Source organism: Tinamus guttatus, unplaced genomic scaffold, assembly GCF_059628265.1.
Source record: "Tinamus guttatus ecotype Peru unplaced genomic scaffold, ASM5962826v1 Tinamus_guttatus_pri_ptg000055l, whole genome shotgun sequence".
Lineage (NCBI taxonomy): Eukaryota > Metazoa > Chordata > Aves > Tinamiformes > Tinamidae > Tinamus > Tinamus guttatus.
The window spans coordinates 1,336,646-1,357,171 of NW_028288589.1; the positions used below are offsets into that span (position 1 = coordinate 1,336,646).

Below are 20,526 nucleotides of genomic sequence, written 5' to 3' on the forward strand. Positions count from 1 at the left end.
ATAACGGGGCAATAACGTCAGACTATTACACTAAGATCATTCTGAAGCACTGAAATACATTGTAGTCTTATATTCCTCATGACCTTTCTGATCTGCTATGGTATTTCTTAACAAAAGTTTATAGTCTTTTATAATGTGGATTCACACATTTGTCATGAGCAATGGTAGATAGGGCTCAATGAAATGCTTAAATGAATGCCAAGAAGCCCTGTTGGCTTGATAGATGTGCAAAATATTGAAGTGAAATATAACAACATATATATTCTGGAAAATAGTAGTAAAAGGGAAGTAGTGTGATACTCAGAACAAACCTTTCAGCCAGAGACTGTCACGTACCTGATGTAGGTAACGGCATTCTCTCTTTCAGTGTGACCTGAATTAAGTCAGCTCCTGTGACTGAACACAGAATTGCAGGAAGTTACAAAAATTGATAGTAAATCAATTACTACATGTAATTTTCTGACATAATACATTACTATTTGTTGTTGTTGTTAAGAACTACATACATTTTCTAAGCATTTTTTTAATTTTTGTATTTTGATAAAGGATTAAACAAATACATTTTAATTTGCAGATACTGGGGCATCTCTTAACTAGTTAGAAAAAGCTAAAAGAATATATTCAACAATCAGAAATTCTAGGTTGGAACATGCATCTCATTTATCTCACTAAAAATCCACAGCAGCTTCACTAGCACAAGTGTTGTCACACACGTAAATGCATAATGTATTAACTGGCTCAAATAATAAATTACAGCTTTTTTTTTTTGCAGTTCGGTTTTGAGGGTTTTTTTTTTTCAAAACTAGTATCTAAAAGAGATGCTTTAATTAGCCAGACTTAGACAGAAGACAGAGACCCTGTGTTCTCTACTGTGAAAGGAGGTCAGAAGCAATTATCACAGCTGTAACCTTTCCACCAATATATTGTCAGCAGGAGAAGGGCTGGAATAATGCAAATCAAGCCAAGAGCAGTGGCAGAAAACTCTGCATCAGACCCAGCTAAAAGGCTACCTTTTCTTCATCTCCAGCAGCATATAAAGGCAATTCAGCCACAGACTGGAACAATCAGGGGTTAAAATAGAAACACTTTGACAAACAAATAAATCTCCTGTGCACTGCCCAACCCATTAGGGTGCCTCGAAAATGTCACTGGAAGATTTTGGGGGTTGAAGACTTGTATAAATGAAGCTATTGTCAGAACTTCCCTCAATTCCAGAACACACCAGGAACTTTCCTTCACATATATCAATGCACCAATGGGATTTCATGCCATATTGTAATTTACTTATTTTATCTTTAAACAAGTCTCTGTACTTTTAAATTGTGAGAATCCTCCTTCCCCACCTCCCTCCTTTTCTCCCAGTGCAACTGAGCAAATTTAAAATAACGGAGGCTCATTAATTTTAAGTGTTCAATAAATTAGTATGAATAATCAAAAAACTTGATTCTTTCTGATAATTACTATTTGATGTCAGTTGAAAGCACTCGATTGAGTTAGCAGCATATGCTCCTATGCCAAATGAGGCTTCCATAATTAAATAGAAACTGATTCCATGAGGTTTTTCTCGTGTCTGATTAATTAGTAATCAGGTGCCTCAGCCGTGTTCTTCAGCGACACCTTCTCTCCCAGTGGTAGCTATGTTCTGATCCGTATTCACTGAAGCCAGTCTGCTCCAAAAATTCATAGAGAACTGGAACTGAATCACATAATATTGCTGGATGGCCACAATACAAACCTTTCAGGAAAAAAAAAGTGACGAGGCAGCTAATTTAAAGATTTTGGCACAGAGTTTATGTGCCGTTAACACGATACTCTTACATGGGTGCTTCTCTCCCCTAACACTGACCCTTGCAGACAGCATTAGCCTCACCTAACACAAAATGGTTGCAAACTGGTCAGCCTGGACTCCAGGATTGTTACTGGAGGCATCTCAAGAGAACTGTTCGTCTTTCTTGTAACAACGAGGAAGAGATGTGTTATCAGTGAGGTTCCTCCCTCTCTCCCTTGACTATAAATGTGAGCCAGGGTAGGCATAAATAACTAAGTTTTAGATGCCTGCATCAGGTGAAGTTAATCACCCTAGCAAAGCTACTCCTCTAGGCTACCTTGGCAATCAAGAGCAAGAAACTGGCACCTTCAGAGCTGCGTTCTCTGATCCTAAGAAACAACAACCGACTGCCTTGAAGGGCTAGTTTTGATCTTCTTTTCTATTTATGGTGGCCTTCCTTCTCTTCTTACTCATAACAAGGCAAATCAGGAGTCAAAGGTGTTCAGGGAAAGGAGAAAACCAAGCTCTGACACTATATAAATATGTATATAGGTAATAACTTTTTCTTTTTTTCCTGATTTTGCAGGAACTGCAGTGTAATTCTCTAATTAAGAATGTTTGTTTTGCTCAAGGAAAAGCTCTCTTCCTTTCTGACATAAACTTTTACTGATATACTACGTAGACCTCATAAAGTGGTTCAATCTACACAGTAAAGAAAGGAACGTTGTCACTCAGTACAGCCATGTTCTGAGTCAACGCAAGGACAAAAGTTTCTCATATTTTAAATGTCATACAACCACACAGGATGACAATTCAAACCATTAAAAGCCAGCTATGCGCTCTGCATGAGTAAAAGAAGTGGGGCTGAATCCCCCACAACCCACAACTTGCGCAATTATTTATGTCAATTGTACGCAAACTGCAATGGCTTTGAAGCAACAGTATTTTATCATCCACTATGTTATTTTCCACTCCTAATGCATGATCAAAGCAGGAGAGACACAAGACTTGAAAATAATCAAGACAACAGCAACATGTTTCTCTTGGTTGTTTTGTTTAGCTATTGAGCACATTATCATTGTTTTTGTACAAGACAGGAAAAGATACAGGCAATACAGATGAAGGACATCATTAGTAAACATTGAATTAAGGTGACTCTTTACAAAATGTAGTTATAAGGCTCCAGGGTTTAGCTGTATAAAACCTTTATAAGGTTCATCAATTTTATGTCTTACTACAGCTCCTCCTGGATGCTTGGGCTGTGAATCATAAATATAGGCCTGCTTGACTATATTCCTGGTAACTTTCTTCTGGTTTAAGCCTCCTTAAGTGAACATGAAGGAGGAGCAACCCAGTCTTCCATCAGCTTTGCAGTGACAGGGAATTTTGCCTCTGGATATTAGGAAAGGTTGAAACTAGGATAAATGGATCCAATAGCCCGACTTACAAATAACAAACAACCCTGTGCTATTTAACATCAATTGGGCTAACATATATCACAAAGAAATCAAAACTTTTAGACACACAATAAACAACACAGCAAGATACATTACTGGAAACGGGAATACCTGGACTAGGATATTTGGCCATCCTCTGCCAAGGACTTTTACAGAATGTACGCAGGTATATAAACTGTGGGAATGTTGCAGTGAGGAGTAGAGATGGAGACTGGTTCTTGCTTACAGTATATTAACATTGGGAATGACAGAGGTGAAGACATGAAATTCCTCCTGCAGACATCACATAGAGCAAAGATCATCTCTGAAAGGATTACTGAGGTATTTCATTATCTTATTTCTATAATTTCCTCATTCTCTGGCCTCTCTGCTGACATGCCAGCAGGACAGCTGCTCATCTTCCAGGGGAAAATTGGTTTTTCTCTTTGTGTCAGTTACTGAGGACATTTATTTCCTAAGAACCAAGGTGAACATATGCATCTCATCACACAGAAATGGTTGTGCAACCCACATCTGGTCCAAGGACCTCCTGAAACAATTGGCATAGTGTGAATTTTAACTAAGTGGAAGAAAAGATTCATGCCTGTAGAATCAGTCCCCTCACAGAGATTAGCTCTATTTTCATGTCTTTCACCTAGGATTCCCCTTTATCCCTGATCAATAAAGATGAGGAAAAATATTCTGTTTCTTTATTTTCTATATTTCAATATTAGAAACAAATGTTCTTAAGGGCTTGCTTTTCTTCTGTACAAAGCAAATACAGAACCACCAAGTAGGTGGGATGTAGAAATGGAAGTGAGATCATTCATTTGGAATTTATAAAGACAATAAGTGTAATCAAATTATTTTTTCTGAAGAACTATGGAAACTGCAGACCAGCTTCTGACACAGCAGCAATTCAAGGTTAGGCCCCAGGCCTTCCTAACAACTCACACATGAGTAGCCTGAGCAAAGTCTGCAAGATGACTCGTCTCCTTAAAAGTTATATCTACTGAAAAATGCATTTGGGGTAAATGAAAATTTTGATAATGCTTTCAGCAATGTTTTCAATAATGTTGTGATGTGCACTTCAACTTTACAAAAAGGTGGGAGGAGACCGCAGTGGGTCAAAAGATCTTACTGTAAAAAGAAGGCAAAAAGAAATATCACACTGGGACAATGGAGACATTTTTAGGAGAAGTATCTTGTGTGAATCACAATAATCACATTCCGAGCTTTTTAAGTCTGTTACAAATATGAGCATATGGTACCACAGCATGGTACTGCTCCCTGGTTAAGGTCTCTGGGCAATACTGGAACTGGATAAAAAGCAGAGAAATTCTGTTTCTTTTCCATTAACTTTTGAAATCTTTAAACCATTTCCTTTTGGAATGAAACAGAGTGTTGGCTTGCTCTAAGATCTTTTGACTCACTGCGGTCATGTCTCATGAAGACCACTCTCTTGATAGATGGTTGAGCCATAACAAAGAGGTACATGCACTTCAGGGCCCATCAAAGACCTTTGTGGAACACTTCCCTTAGGACATGGGGTTGCCCCCAGATAAAATCAGGATGGTGCTTCTAAGACTTAATGTACAGGAAAGGTCACAGACATGGAAATTAGTTGAGTCTGCAGGTTCCCTCAGCACAGGATGCTCCAAGTCTCTTCATCTCTCTTTCACATAGCATCTACAGCAAAGGGATGCTATCTCTTCTTGATACCAATTTTTCTGCATGGCCTAAAAATGCTGTTTTCAAAGGGATCCAGTTAACAGGATTGGTCTGAGTAGGCAGCAGCAAGCACCTTGGTTAACAGGATCATCGCAAAACACTTGATCCCAGGTTCCCTGTCCATTACAGTCTATTACAATTATTGCTCCACATCCAGAGCCCTTTACATTGCCCCATGCAAGGTGTGGCTTACAGAAGCACAGGCCCACAAAGGATCGGGGCAACGTAATTCCTTCACTCCCCTCCTACAGTTTGTTTTCTTGCCTTTTGCATCATGCATGCGTTTCTTCTCTCCCAAGAGAGAACACATGTGCGGCACATGTGCGCGATGCTGGGCCATTTCCCCACCTGACCTGACGGGGGGCACACACCAAACACTCATGACGGACCCAAATCACGGTCCAAGGAGGTTCTGTTCAGCTGCCTGCTTCATTTCAATAACAATAACCTTCCCAGCAGCGTCCCTGCCTTCTCCCCCATGTGGTCCCAAGCAAAAGCCTGTGTGAATTGAGGAGCCTGCTCCTAAATGGGCCAGCATCTGATAACGCATTTACCGGTGTTAATTTTGCATTTAACGCACCCCTGCCACTTCCCAGCAGTGTGCGTCCCACGGCCTCCCCTGGCGCCACACAAAGGCAGCGGGTCAGAAGTAAGTTGACCTGGGGCAGAACGTGCGATTATGGCAAGCGACGGCGCGCGGGCAGCTGCGGAAACCCCGCTGGCAGCGGCGAGGCACTGCCCAGAAGTCAGGGCAATACGGACAATACGCCCGGCGCGCTCCCCTCGGCGCCACCACGTTTTCCTCGTGGCAAGAGCGATGGCCTCGCGGCGGCAGCTGCAGCCACCGCGTCCTTTGCCGGCCGCCCCCTACAAGCAGCCATTGTACGCCCGCGGATGGGGGATTACGTGCCCCAGCCCGGCGCCGTGTGGGCCCAGCTGCCCAAGCGCTGAGACACGAGCGAGCGCCGGGACGCGCGTCTGCGAGGCGGGACCCCGGCATGCCAGACCCTTTACATAAGTCAACCGGGAACAAATGCCGCTTTATCAGCTCCACAACCCCCCCGCGCCATCTCCCTTTGAAGTGGCGGCTGCTCGTGGGCCCTCGCAGCTTTTCCTCCTCAGCCCAAGCAAACATCCTCCTTTTGATATGCTACATGCTCATTATCTCTGCCCCATTTAATGATTTTTGATTGAAGGGTGGCGGGCGCAGTTGCCGAGAGGGTAGTTGAAGCGGCTCCGCGCGAGCAGGCCTACAAGAAAGGCTTTCCTTGTGCCGCAGCCTAAATTTGGAATTTCTTAACAGTGTGTTCTTGTTCTTCACAGCAGATAAGGGGCTGAGCGTGAAATTCTTAATTAAGCAGTAAATAGAGAGTGGGGTGTCAGCAGATGCAGCCTGTAGCCATGGAGACCGAGTCACATGAACGGGAGAGCGGGGACGAAGCGCCAAGCCCGGGGCTCGGCCATGACTGACAGCTGAAGAATCCGACAAAGCTTGTAAACGGGATTAATTAGTTGACTAATTATTTCATAGAGTTAAATGTAACTAAAAAATAAAAACAGCTTGTGGAGTCGGGCTGCCAAGCGCTCCGAAGGCGAAGCCCTCAAAGCGACGTCCTCTCCGCGTGGCTTGCGTGGCCTCTTGGTTTTGGGGGCCAGAAGGGACCATGATGACAGCTTTTGCTGGCCTCCTGTAGAGCGTGAACCTCACTCTGTAATTTCCCTAACAGAACTAAGTCATATTTCTCTAAAAGAGGCCCTCAGCCTTCACCTAGGGACCCTGAGTGATGGAAAGTCCACCACATGCCATGACACTTCGCCTTGATGGCTAATTATCCTCATCCCAGCATAGCAGATTGGGGTAGAGATAAAATCATGTATCACGGCCAGGAAGCCCTTCATGTTATTTTGGACTTCTGCCCTCCCAACAGTAGGCAGTGATATTAACCGTAAGTCATAGATACTAGGTACCCAACGCAGACTTATTGATCGTGCTGCTATAAAAGTCCTTGCTGAAAATGTTCTGTGTGAACTATACATGTGAGATGCTTTCATAAATTTCCGCTCATGTACTCTTTGTGATTGTTTCTCTCTGTATTAACATGAGAAACAACAACCAGCTCTTCATGTAATAAAACCAAAAGGAAAAGAAGGCAAAAGAAGGGCAAGAAGTCATAAAATTTCTGCAAAAGCAATACATGCTGATATCTCTTTGATCCAATCTTCCCAAGACCATCTCCACTTTTTTTAAACAGTAGCAACAAGTCAAGAAATGGGGTCATTTTCCAAGCTTCCCCATGCTTCCTTAGGTATGAAAATGCAATTCAGTAAATTCTAACTGAATAACAATAACAATTCAGTTATATAACTGAAATAACACATATATTTTATTTTTCAGTAGACACCAACATGATCTTGGTCCAGGCTTAGACTCAGCGGCTATGTCTGTTTGTGGACTAAACAGGGCCAGGATATGGGTCTCAGTACTGGCTTCCAACCATCTGTGTGGTTACATTATTTGTCTGGTTCCTGGCATTTCTTTGGCCTGGACCAATTCACCCAGATGATGATTCTTACAGATTAGGAGTTCTCACAGGAGAGGAATCATTCCTAATAAGAAATTGGGTTAAATCCAGCCCATTTTGAGAGGTTTAAGCATAGACAGTGCAAAAAATAGTTGGTCCTGAGACCAAATGTGGATGTAGTCAGTGTGTGTAGCCAGGGTTAAGGAATGATGCTCCCTATCTCTCCTCACAGGTGCACTGAATAATTTTCATTGCTGTAAACCTTAGTTTCATGAGTTGCTTGTGTTCACACCAGCCTCCCCACTAGCCTGCTCTTGTTCCAGTTGCTCATCCCTAAACAGATCCTACACAACAGCACTGTGCTCCATACCATAGTCCAGAAAGCCAGCACGCTCAAAGACCTATGAAACCCTTGGAAGTTTATAATCACAGGATGAATCCTTGTCAAATAATCCTATAGATTCAGCCTATATATGGTTTCACATGGTTTACTGATCATGCATGTGATGGGGGACTGGCTGACACAGGAGATTATTAATGGATTTTAATGTATTTCCCTCTCCAAGACACCAATTCAAATTCAGCTGATGCCACATCACCCACTATGTATGATACATTGCTTGTGTTGATAGATGAGGCATCAGATAGATCAGTTAGAGGTGGACCTGGTGGACATTTACCGATTTGAGTGGCTTTACCAAAAGACCACACACTTACTTAAACACCTTTGAAAGATGGTCTTGTGTTAAAGGCTTTATAAAGTTTGAGGGCTTTGGTTAAAAAGGCATCAGCTCTGTCATGGTTCTTGAAAAAAAAAAAAAAAAAAAAAAAAAAACATAAATTGCATCCCTTGTATTGCACTTACCCAAATAGGTTAACTTCCTCAATCTGGTATTGAGATACCAGTCACAACTCTGATGATGACCATAGGAAGGGAGCGATTGGAGAGGTCGTCCAGTCCTTATTCCACAGGATACCATGACCTCAGTATAGGTAGAAAGATTCTTGTGTTCCACCAGAAGGTAGTTCCCCGTCACGAAGTTGCTAAATGTCGCTGAATACTGTAGCAGAGGGAAGCAAAATAAACATACACGTGTCTGTGACTAGAGCTCCACTCTGCAGTGGAGTGCAGTATAACAGAAGGGATGAGGACAGTGATGCTCCTCACTTTTAATGTATTCTTCTATAAAATGGTTATTGGAAACAGGAAAGAGAATACAGGAAATTAAGCAGGAGATGATGGTAAATCCAGACAAAGTGATCTCTTCTAGCTACCTTAAACTGCTCAGAGGAATACTGTCCTCTGAAAACTATGTTTCAGTATGTCCTAAGATAGCATAAATTTGGTTCTGATCACTAAGCACCAAAGTGAATTTTCATTTGCAATGAGCAAAGTTGTCTTCCCATTTCAAGTTACTTCTGAGAGCCTCAGGTACTGGGTTGTCATATCTGGACCCTGCCTATAAATGTGGAGCAATTTTCTGAGTGCATTTAGCACTTTATTTTTTTCCTTTGCTGCCCACCCATAAAGATGAAAGCATCTCTCTCAAGTACAATTTACAAATTAAAAAAATACATGTGTTACCTGAAGCTGTTTGCTGACCAAAGGATTGTCAAATGTCAGAGCATAAGTCTCTTTATCCAAGAGAAGAACCACCCAGCCATACAGATTTGATAAAGTATCAGGGACGTAATTGACTGTGGTTGTCTTATTCCTACTGTCAGCCACTGTTAAATTATAAGGCGTGTCTGGAGCCTCTTTTCTGGAGAAAAAAAAATATATAATCACATTATTTTTCAATCAAACCCATCATTTTTTAACCTTTGCATTTCTATTTTTATTTGAATTACAGCAGTATACGCAGGCTCTGTCTCAGAATGTCACTTCATTTGTGTAGTTCTTTAAAAATACAGTCAGAAACAATCTCTGCTTAAAAAGACAAAAAAAAGAGAGAGAGACAGAGGCAAAAGGTGGAGAAGTAAAGGCACAGAGGAGTGAGGTTGTGCTTGGCTGGAAGAGGCAAACTACATGGAGAAAAGCATAAAGCTCAAATGTAGTTCAAATGTACCTTTCTGATGTTCAGATTTTAAACATTCATTATCTCTTCAGTGTCTGAGTGATCATAGCCACCTTACTTGATTTTTCTTTCATAACCTGCTTCTTCAAAACAAATGTCAAGAAATGTCAAGAGAGAATTACCATTTAGCATCCTCAAGGCTGAAAGTGCTAAAATATTATTTCATTAAAATTTCTATTTTGCACCAAGACATGGGTGGTATTGGAAAGATGTAGGAAGAGAAACATCACAGAAGCTCCCTCCATCTCTCTTAATTCTAAGCACTGAACTAAGGTTATACTCTTTCCGTTTAGAGCCAACAAGGGACATCAGGCTCCTCCAGAGGATGGATCAGGTGTTAGGTGGTCTGAGATATCCTCTGGAGCTGCTGTTTTTCCATGATCCAAATTAATTTGGATTTTAAGACTTCCCTATTAGGAATCTCACTTCAGTACCAAAAATAAGGAAGAATAAATCCTGTCCTAGGAACAACTTCCATGCTCCTTTATCACACACATGCATGGACTGCCTACATTTGTCTGATAATTTGGGACATCTTTTTTATGTCGCTCTTCTCTGTAGCACCATAAGAGATTATTCCTCACTTGCAAAAGGTGATTGACACCACCAAAGATGCAGAGAGAGCTCTGATAGAAGCATCCACATTTCCCCATCCCACAAAAGCTCCCACTGCACATTCCCAGTCCTTGTCAGCAGTAGCTACGCTTGTTAAAAAACTGGGATGGCAGCTGCATAAATACAGTCTTCACATCTTCTACAGGGAAGAGCTAGGGATATATATCCCAGGAATGCAAGTCTCATTCTCAGACAAGGAAAAACCTTGCTAGCTGGCCTAGGTACCCTAGCACCACAATTCTGCGTTAAAAATGAATGCAGCAGATTTATACATGAAAAAAGTACTGCTGCAGGTTGAAGGCAAGTTGGCAATTTCACCTTTAGTCCACTTAGTCACTTTTGGCATTTGAGTTGACACTGAGCTTAAAAAAAAAAATCTCTCTTTTTAACATATCTGAAATATATTTCTAAATACCAGAATATTATCCCCCAGGTAGACATCTCAGCATGTTAGCCAGTGCTCCAGCATGGATATGGTCCAGGTACTCAAGAGAGACAACCCTGAAACTCATTGCATCTAGAAAATTTTCTTTTTGTGTCTGCAATTTTTGGCTCTTTTTCCTCTTACTGCTTCGGAGAGGATATAAAATAGTAGTCGTCCTAGGGGAGGATTGCTTGTACATTTTTATTTCCCTTTTTTAAGTCAGTTCCTTTTTTTTCTTGCTATACTGGTGTCTGTCACTTCAGCAGAGGATGCTCAGGTTACCCAGAAACGTTCAGCAGAAAAACAGCACTGGGAAACAGGGAAAGGGTGAATCAGCAAAGAATCACTCAACCAGAGGATATTGGCAGACCAATGAAACTGATTGGAAGGAGTTTATAAGGCTTAAACTGCTTTCGTACTACTAATAAACCTCCTCTTACAGGCATTAGCTGGACCAGGGTATTAGGCTGCTAATTAAGCAAGTAAATGACAACAAACAGATTATTGTCACAGTTATTGGCATCTGCACAGGTATTCAAGAAAACATTTCTAGCAATAGTAGCACATCTCATATGATGCTTCTATATATCAGAAATATTTTTTTGAGTTGCAAAGGTATACAATGCCATAACAAGGGACAGAGACTCATGCCCAGCCTCTGTGCAGTATGAATTCTTACATTTTTACTGCACTCTTCATGCCTGGAAAACCCTGGTGAGATTGTTTGGACCACTTTTCCCAGGGGCTTCCCACAGTACCCCTGAGAAATTATAAAGCTAGAGAAGAAAACCAACAATCTCAGGGTCCTGGGCAACATGCTCTAGGTGACCTTGCTTATGCAGGAGGTCGGACTAGGTGATCTCTAGAGGTTCCTTCCAACCTCAGCCATTCTGTGATTCTGTGAATCCTGCTTGGATTCAAGGAGGACAAATCACCTGATTCATCTGCCAGGAAGGTAGGTGGCAATTCCACACTATCCATGTTGACCTCCGTGGCAGCAAATGAGATGATCAACTGACTGGTGGATATCAATTTTAATGTGGGATTATAAAGTGACCTCAAATAACTATCTTAAACTGGACCACTAACTTCTAGATGGCTAAAGCTAAGTGAAATACATCTTTGCAATATGCCCACCTGTTACAGGTAAGTTCTCTCTCTAAAGAGATGGAAGTTAGGCTTGGGTTTTGGTTAACTCAGACACTACCAACTTTGTTTTTTGTTTTTGGAGGAAGGCTTTGCATAGTTTCTTAGTAAGATACTCTGGCTTCCCTGACCTACATTGGGAAGTCAGTTCATGACCCAGGAAGGAAAGGGTGTAGGAGAGAAAGTTTTCCTGACCTTTTATGGCCTTAAATCTCATGATGCTGGGGTTTCCTCAGCCTGGAATAGCGTGTCCCTGACTTTCACATACCTTGCTACCCACAAACACACCCCCTGCTCCTCATATAGTGCCAGCACACAGAAACAAGTATTTTAGAAACCTAAAAAACTTTGTAGCTCTGTGCAAAAGTTAATTTTTGCAAGATAACAATGAGCCTCAAATTACATTCCCCTTGAAAGGATGTCAGCACGTTTAATTTTTTTTCACCTAAATGCCAAAAAACACCAAAATGGAAGTACTCTGCTAATGGAATTACCAGCCACAATTAGCACCATTTCCATTTGCCCTAAATAGCCAGCGATTTCACTGTGCCCTAAATAGCCACCAATCTACCTCTCTTTAATGTTAATGAAGCAGAGTAGCGCTCACACATACCAGTATTTCTAATTCAGAGGATCCAAGGGAGCCTGCACGCATCATTAGTGTGGAGAGCTTCATTATCAAAGGAAAGAGCCTTCCCCTGAACTTCCCCTGGCTTTATTTGAAAGAAACTAGGAGGCAATGGTCTTAATGCAAAATTAACCCTCGCTTTAAACTGCTGGAAGCCCTTACAAACTGTAAGGAAAAAAAAAAATGGATGACACATTGAAAAGGCAGTATTTTTATATTGAAGCAGGTTTCAATTAAGGAGCAATTTGCTTTAGAAATATGGCAGGATTACTAGATAGGACTTTACAGTCTGAGTAACAATTTACCAATTGTGATCGCATAAACTGTTATGTAATTTAGCTCAAGTGCATCGTGCAGAACTGCTCAACAGAGATGGCCCACAGAGGATTTGTTAAACCAATCAACAACATCAAGTAGAACAAATATTAACTCTCCTGTTTATGTTTACCGTTAACTTACTTATCCTAGGGGATATATCTCTGGGTCCATATCTCTGTGTATGAAGACAGACATTGTGTTTGACTCTAAATGCTTTCTGTTTGATACTTTTGTGTAATAATCCATTATGATTATCCCTCTCCTAAAACAGGAAACGATATAGCATCTAACTTCAAATGGGACAGCAAGTGTTTATATCAACAGTCCAATTTATTGTTGGACAAATGGAGGCTAATTCCAAGTTATGACCATAACAAACACTTTACAGGTTTGATGCTAGGCCCAAGAACAGTTCATTTTATTTTAATTGCCAAGAATCAGAATTTTCAGCTGTTTTCAGTAAATGTGTGTGTGTGTGTTGAGAAATGAAGGACAGGATTCATAACTGCCTTGTTTCATGAACATTAACCATTAGTGAATTTTTGCAGGGGTTCTTTTTGAAAATAACTAGATCTTTATCCCTGGGACCTTACTGTGAGGGTGGCAGAGCACTGGAACAGGCTGCCCAGAGAGGTTGTGGAGTCTCCTTCTCTGGAGATCTTCTAAACCCACCTGGATGCCACCCTGTGCCACGTGCTCTAGGTGTCCCTGCTGGAGCAGGGGGTTGGACTAGATGATCTCTAGAGGTCCCTTCCAACCTTAAGCACTCTGTGATTCTGTGGGTGCTGGATAGACATGATGGAATTGGCCTTCCAAATGTGAAGTAAAAGAAGAATTGAGATGATCTCCTCAAAGCAGAGATGATTGTGACTGACAAGCCAAGACGACTTCATTTAAGTAAATCTTTGAGTTTCCAATAGCTGCCTGCCTCATCCCTCTTTCTCAATCACTTCCCCAGCTCCTGTGGTTTACAGGCTGGTATTCTAAGGGAAATGAAAATCAGATACAAATTTTAAGCTGGAAACTGCTCAAAGTGGCTAGTAAGCAACCGGGGCAGACATCTCTGAAGCGTGAGCATAGCAAAGACCTGCAGTTGACAGCTTCTCATCCTACCTACCCTGCGGGATTTAGCATGGATTTGAACATTTTAATACGGACCTCTAAAAATTGACAAGCTAGGGCTTATAAGTTACGACAATGTGCCCCAAGTGACAGACCCGTCTCAGACCTATCTATCCCATAACAAACATCCAACAGTCTTGTCAGCCTTTTCCTTGCAAGCAAGGAAAGTGTTGAGTTCCTTAATGCTAAATATGCCTCCCTGCACCCAAGCACATCCAATGGTCCGTCTGAGAGGCAGCCTTGAGGGCACATCTCATCCTGCATATTCATAACCCTGAATATCATAATGCAAGACCTGCATCTGCTGCCAGTGCTGCAGGCTGCAGGAATAAAGGTCCTGCATTGAGAACCAACCTTCTCTTGGCTGCTTTAGCTGGGTGAGCCAGATGTTAGAAACACAACACGCTGCAAGACCTGAAGTTTATCTATCTGCTGTGTTGCTTAACTAACACCCAAATGTCAACGATTAAATATTTGCCTCTCCTGTCACATCACAGGCTGTCTTGTGAGACCCGTGCATGAACACAGTCCTGTATGCAGGACCAGATTGCTGAGTGACAAAGTGTGTTTGTGAGGGTGTTTCACAGCGGGTGGGTGTTCATCTGAAGGCACCACAGTAAGCAAATATCAAAGGAAAAGCAGAACTAGAGTAACCACTTGAACTCTCTTCCAGACTCAAAGACACAGAGGCAGGGGGTATGCTATTCTTTTCACACTAACCCATCAAGGGCGGCTGGGTTTGTAGCAACTGAATGCATGCACTACAGGAGAGGATATTAGACCAGATTTAAGAATTAAGGCTATAAAGAAGAAAGTTAATCTTTTCCTCTGCAGCAAGCTAGGAAGAGAGAAGCAATAAAAGGCTTGAACTACAAGACTGGTGCTGAGCAAGAAGTCCCATGTTTCCCCAGTGAGAAGGGGGAAGAGAGGGAAAGGGAACAAGAGGCCACATTCCTCCTGGTGCCGTGGTCTCCGCGTGTTTGGAACTGCCTTCGCAGCAAGGTGCTGCCTGTCCAACGATTATTCTAACGCTTTCTTCTTGTAAAAATTATGCATAATGTGAGGAAACTTTTAAAGTCACTTAATCATGTTATGACAATTTTTTTAATGAAAATTTGTTTTAATATTAATAGAGACTCATATTTTCATGATAATATGGGTAGCGGTGGCATTTGGAACAGCAGTATCTAGCCTGCAGCCACACTGCTCTGTGCCATGGCATAAGCTGTTCTTCACAGTACTCAATAACTTTCCCACATATAAATTTATAAAGACTTTTATAAGCTTCAATTACATTTTTAAAAGACATAAAAACCCTCTTCAAAGCGTGCTTAAGTGACACATTAGTTTAACTTTCAACTGGACTTGATGAGGAAGGATTTTGCTATAGCAATGCAAGCTTAGAAATGGATCCCCATTGCTCTGGAAGTTGTTCAGTAAAACTCTTCAGGGAAGCAAGTCAAGACATACATATACTTAGTGTTTTTCACTAACAGAGAAACAACTCCAAAAAGCAAATATACTTTTTTTGGAAAAAAGAAAAAAAAAAACACCAATAGACTACATCTACACTGGTAAATGAAACAGAATCAAGATAAAGACTTAGACATTATACTGTAATTATTAAATAATTATTAATATACTGTAATTGTTAGAATTTAATGTTTTTGGTCCTAGACATACTTTTGGCTAGTGCCACTCAGCCCTTTCCCAGACAATTACAATGTGGGGAAACACTCCCAAAGATGGGGTGGGTGAAATTTCCTTCTTATTTTTGAGCTTAGAATATTAATACTATGGTCATGCCAAACCTTGCCGGTTGCCCTCATGGCTAGAGAATCACCTTGAGATTGCTGTGATATAGTTAGCCACAGAGTAACAAGACTTTTTCCTCATGTATATGCAATGCAAATACTGTTTGCGTGGGTGTTTGTCTACCCTCCTTTCAAAACCCATTATGTACCTCTGCCTTTAAGATTTTTGGAACTGGAGTTAAGCTCTAAAACTCAAGCTCTGAAATATCATGGAAACATAGAAACACCATCTCAAGCTCCTCACTATTTCACTTAGGAGCACAGAAGATGTGCTACTACAGACCAAAAGATAGATACAGAGCATGGGAAATGATGCTGGCTCATTGCTATTGCCTGGAATTTCCTCTATGCACAGTGTGACCTCCTGCCAGGGTGAGGATGCTCTTGTAAGGATCATCAGTCTGAGGATCAGCAAGTGTGGGAGCAGTGTCTATAGCTTGGGGGCTGTTTGCTCGTGATTTTAACAACATCCCTGCTTTCCAGATTACAGGGATGAACCCGCAGTCCTGCTGGAAAGTAGAATTAGGAACAAGCAAGTTGCAGATAGGACAAGTCACCTACTTCAGGGTATGGTAGTGCAGCTCAGAATGCTTTCTTCCAGATCCATTCTTAAATCTGTACCCTTGACAGTCTGAATAGATCCAAGCACACTACTTTCTGTTGAGATTAGAGGAGTGCAAGAAACTGCACTGTTAGGAAATTCTTCCTGTCACGCAGAATAACTTTCTTTTTCTCTCTGCTCAATTTCTGACAATTTTTCCTAACCTTTTTTTTTTTATTTTTTGTATTAATCCTAAACTATTCCCCTTCTATTGTGAACACTCTTCAAATATATCTAGACAACATATCTAGACAAAATTCACCCATTTGTCCTCCTCCTTCACTCCCCATGCTCTGGTCCTACTGCGGGTATTGTATTATGGACTTGCATCCTTCATTCCTTCGGGCTCCTTCCATTCCCTTCCCTGTTCCAGCTGCATCTAAAAGAGTTGTCCCTGTGACCAAAGTCTCCCTGACCCACCGTGTCGCCTGCTCTGATGCCTACTGATAGTCTTCCAGCTTAAAAATCTAGCATATTCAATTTTGTCTTCTATCCAGCACTCTTTCCACTAAGTAAGAATGCTTCCTTAATTCTTAATCTATTGCAGACTTCCACTTTAGTTAGGAGAACCAATAATCACATGCGAAGCCTGCAGGTAACTGATAGTTTTACATTTTTCCCCTGTTTAATGGAGATGTGATTTTTTTTTTCTCCTCTCCGTTTGGGAGGAAACTTCTCCTCCTTTCTCTAAAACATGAATTATAAGAAAGCCATGAATTATTCACAGCTATCTGACAGAGCACTTGAGCATTGCTGCCTATGTACCACTAACCTGAAACAGCAGAAATGGTTCAGATCTGTACTTTAAAAAGAAAGTGAAATGTTGAGCAGGGCATTGGGAAGAGAAGCGTGGGAAGAAAAGAAAAGAAGGAATGATGTTTTGATCATTTTTTTCCCCACCCTTTACTTTTAGGGACAGAAATTCACAAGTGTCTTCCTCGTGTAACAGGAATGGTGGTAGTAGTGGGCTGAGCAGCATTTCTCCACTGAATCCTTTTAGCTGCTCAGAATCAGCAAGTTGAACAAATCCAACTCTCGGAAGCAAGTGTGGAAACAGAAGTGAGCTGGGATGGCAATCAGAAGGTGTACAACTGTCAAAGCTGATGGGAAAGACCTGGATGTATCCCAGGATACTATTTTATATGCATTTTTATCTTATTTTTTATGTCTAGCTGAAGAATTTTGGTGATTTTTTTTTCTTGAAATATATATATGTGTATTGTCAAAGTTTACATTAACTTGGAAATATTGTAGTGGACTTTCAAAAATTTTAGTCTGAAGGGAAAGCAATTACCTAGTATTGAAGAAAGCTCTGCCTTTCTTAATAACAAAAGCTCACTCCCAAGACTGATATATACCTTGTATTTGCCTGATTCCATAATGATGATGGAATATAATCTGTATAGACTGGAATATAGTCTACATAGACTGAAACAGATTGCTTAGGCAAATAGGACTGAGTCAGTCTCAGCAGAGTCCGAAGGCCTGAACTGAGCAAATTCACCTCACAGCAAGTAAAGGACAAGATGAAAGACTAGGAAGTTCTGATGATGTAGGCAAAAACACATGACTTCAACAGACGTGAAGAAACCTACCTAATGAAAAAGTTTTAATTCACTACATCATGAATTTACTCCATCTTTTAGATGTTATGACTGCTCATTATATGAGTACTGCGCCCATAGAATCATGAAATACCAAATCCAGTATCAGTAAGAAAGTAATACTGATGATATCTAAATTTGTACATAAAATAAGGCAGAGATTCACATGAAGGACAACTGGCATATGTAATTCTTACGACTTTCCATACAGTTAGGTTCTCCTCTCTAAAAATGCAATGACTACATCCAAATTTCTGGTTGGGAATGGTCTATGGGCTGTCTCTCATATCATGAGAGGCAATTTCAGAGAACTCTTGGGACTGTGCTCAGACCAGAGTTTTTCTAAATATAAAGCATGGAAAGAGGCAATCATATCAATTTTTCAGAAATGGAATGGTTACTTACAAATATATAGACATACGGTGAATGACAAGGTCCCTCTTACATACACTGCCCCTGGAAGCTTGACTGAGGTTGGCACTGGCTGGACAAGACGTCTCAATGATGGCCGTGGAAGGGAGGAGACAACTTCCTTCGTGCCCTGTCACAGAGCCATCAAGATCCTCAAGGACAGCGGCGTGCGGAAAGGGGAAGGACACTTGGTAAGGCGCGTTGGTGAAAGTCAACCGTTCGGTGCTTACTGTGAACCCACCTGGAGAACAAGCAGCAATGAAAAACAGGGACTGACCTCTTCAAGTAACAGTCCCAAGGACTTGGGAAAGCAAGGTGTTGGCTTCCCTTCATCTTTCCTTTGGAGAAATGACTGCTGAGTCAGAAAGGAGGAGCTTCAAGTTTCAAAAAAAATAGAAAAAAAAATGGAGAAATAGCTGGTTATAGGAACTGTGATGTTCTGGACAAATCCAGGTCCCACTTGTCCAGCACCCTGTTGTGACAAAGACTCATGGTTGCAGCTTCCTCTGATCCAGCTGCTGTTCTTGGCTCTAACTTGAACTCTTGAGCGACTGCAAATACTTCTTTGCAGACCCCTTTGCCAAAATTCCCAAAACACTGATCCTTGCAGCTCCTTTATTACTTTGCTTATAAAATAAATTCTTTGGAGGGTGAGGTGGTCTATCTATGTGTTAATTATCTAACTGTGCATATGCCTGGCACAGTACCTGGCACAATAACGTCTTGGCTGAAAAGTTTGACTGGAGGATCTCTTCACAACTGCAACATGGACAGTGACAAAAAGGAGAAATGCTCATCAGGACTAAAGCTCAGAAAGTTTTCAAACATGTTATTATTTCCAGAAATGTCAGGAAATCACTGCCCTACAAATGATAACAAGTTGACTTTGGCAAGAGCATTCATGAGCTACATTTGATTAGTATTTGACCATCATATTGCCAGTTGTAGCCTCTCTGAGTCAGATTTTACTATTCCTGCTGTCCTTTGATCTCACCTCCTGGAGTCTTTTTCTCTGTTATGTTATTGTAGGACAGTATACATTTATATATAAATATATTTAACAAGTAATTGCAGTTGGAACACTCTTCAAAGAGCCTTTGGGCACCTCATCAAAGCTCAAAAGGATCCTTAGTTTACATATGTTATCTTAGGCAAATTTACCTAGGATTTAGGCTGGCCTGAGGTAGGAGCTTGGTGGAATTCTGTGAGGATGTGTCATAGCTATTAAAGAAATCATCTCTCTTGAAATGTTACCTCCCAAAATGAAGAAGCAATAACAATTCACTGTGTTAAAGCCCATTCCTAAATCTCACTAAGGCTTTTGAAGCACTCTCCCAACCTCAGAGAACAGAGAAAATGAAATCAGTGCAGCCTCAAAATGAGTGATATGTGACTTCAGCTACATAATGAAGCTATTTCAGATGGAGGTTGTCTGGAGACAACTTGCAACCATGCAGAGCACAGCAGCTAAAGGACCTGGTTCAGCCCACCAGCAGTATCAGCAAAACAGATATACAGAAGAGAGTGATTATGGTAAAGGACTAGTTATTGCATATATTACTATTATTCCAGCTCAGAGATTTTCTCAGTTCATCTGAGCTGCACAATTATCATGTTGTGTATCTTGAGTATACATATCATCATCTTAGCTTTCTCCTCCTTGGAAATGGGGTATACAAGGCAGCTGCACACCTTGTATACCTGGGAAATGGGGTAAGTGAAACAGAGAGAGTGGCACTGTTTTAAAAGTTAGTGCACCAAAACCTATGGGAAGCAGGTATATAACTATCTCAGAACCTAGATCTTGATAACTCACCCATAGCAAACATAGTGATGAGAATACAGAAGCAAAACTGAGGTGAGTACCCATCATTGCAGAAGGCTTTCTCGAGGATTCAGCTGAAATATCTGTCAGCCAATCTCTGTGAAACCATAAACCTTTTACATGTGACTGCGAAGCGGGTGAATGCCAGGAATTTTGCAAACCCTGCTAAATTGGTATAATCCAACTTACCCTGCCCTTGGTAACAGCCAGAACAGGTCCTGATTGCTGCACAAGTGCTTACATCAAAGTTTCCAAAAGTTGTGTTGGAGATGAACAGCTGGTATCTTTTGGGAGTTTTTAGTCCTGCTGACATACAGGTCCTGTCCTGCAATCAAGAAATGAAGAATGGTGTGAAATGTATTAATGTTTGAGACACCAAGTATCATCAAGGAGGACAAGATCCATCAGCTGGGACACAAGAATGTAAGATTTAAAACCATGGTTCTCAGTCAATTTACACTATTTGAAAGAATAACAAAAAAA

At 41.1% G+C, this 20,526-nt stretch overlaps 1 protein-coding gene across 1 annotated transcript in view; it reads right to left on the bottom strand.

Moving 5' to 3' along the window:
- PKHD1 (PKHD1 ciliary IPT domain containing fibrocystin/polyductin) overlaps positions 1-20,526 on the bottom strand; it is a 239,843-nt gene that overhangs the window by 101,302 nt on the left and 118,015 nt on the right. The window contains 5 exon segments of the mRNA XM_088540100.1: positions 337-396; positions 8,323-8,518; positions 9,043-9,220; positions 18,213-18,459; positions 20,233-20,368. Coding sequence (XP_088396226.1) covers positions 337-396; positions 8,323-8,518; positions 9,043-9,220; positions 18,213-18,459; positions 20,233-20,368 — 817 coding nt within the window.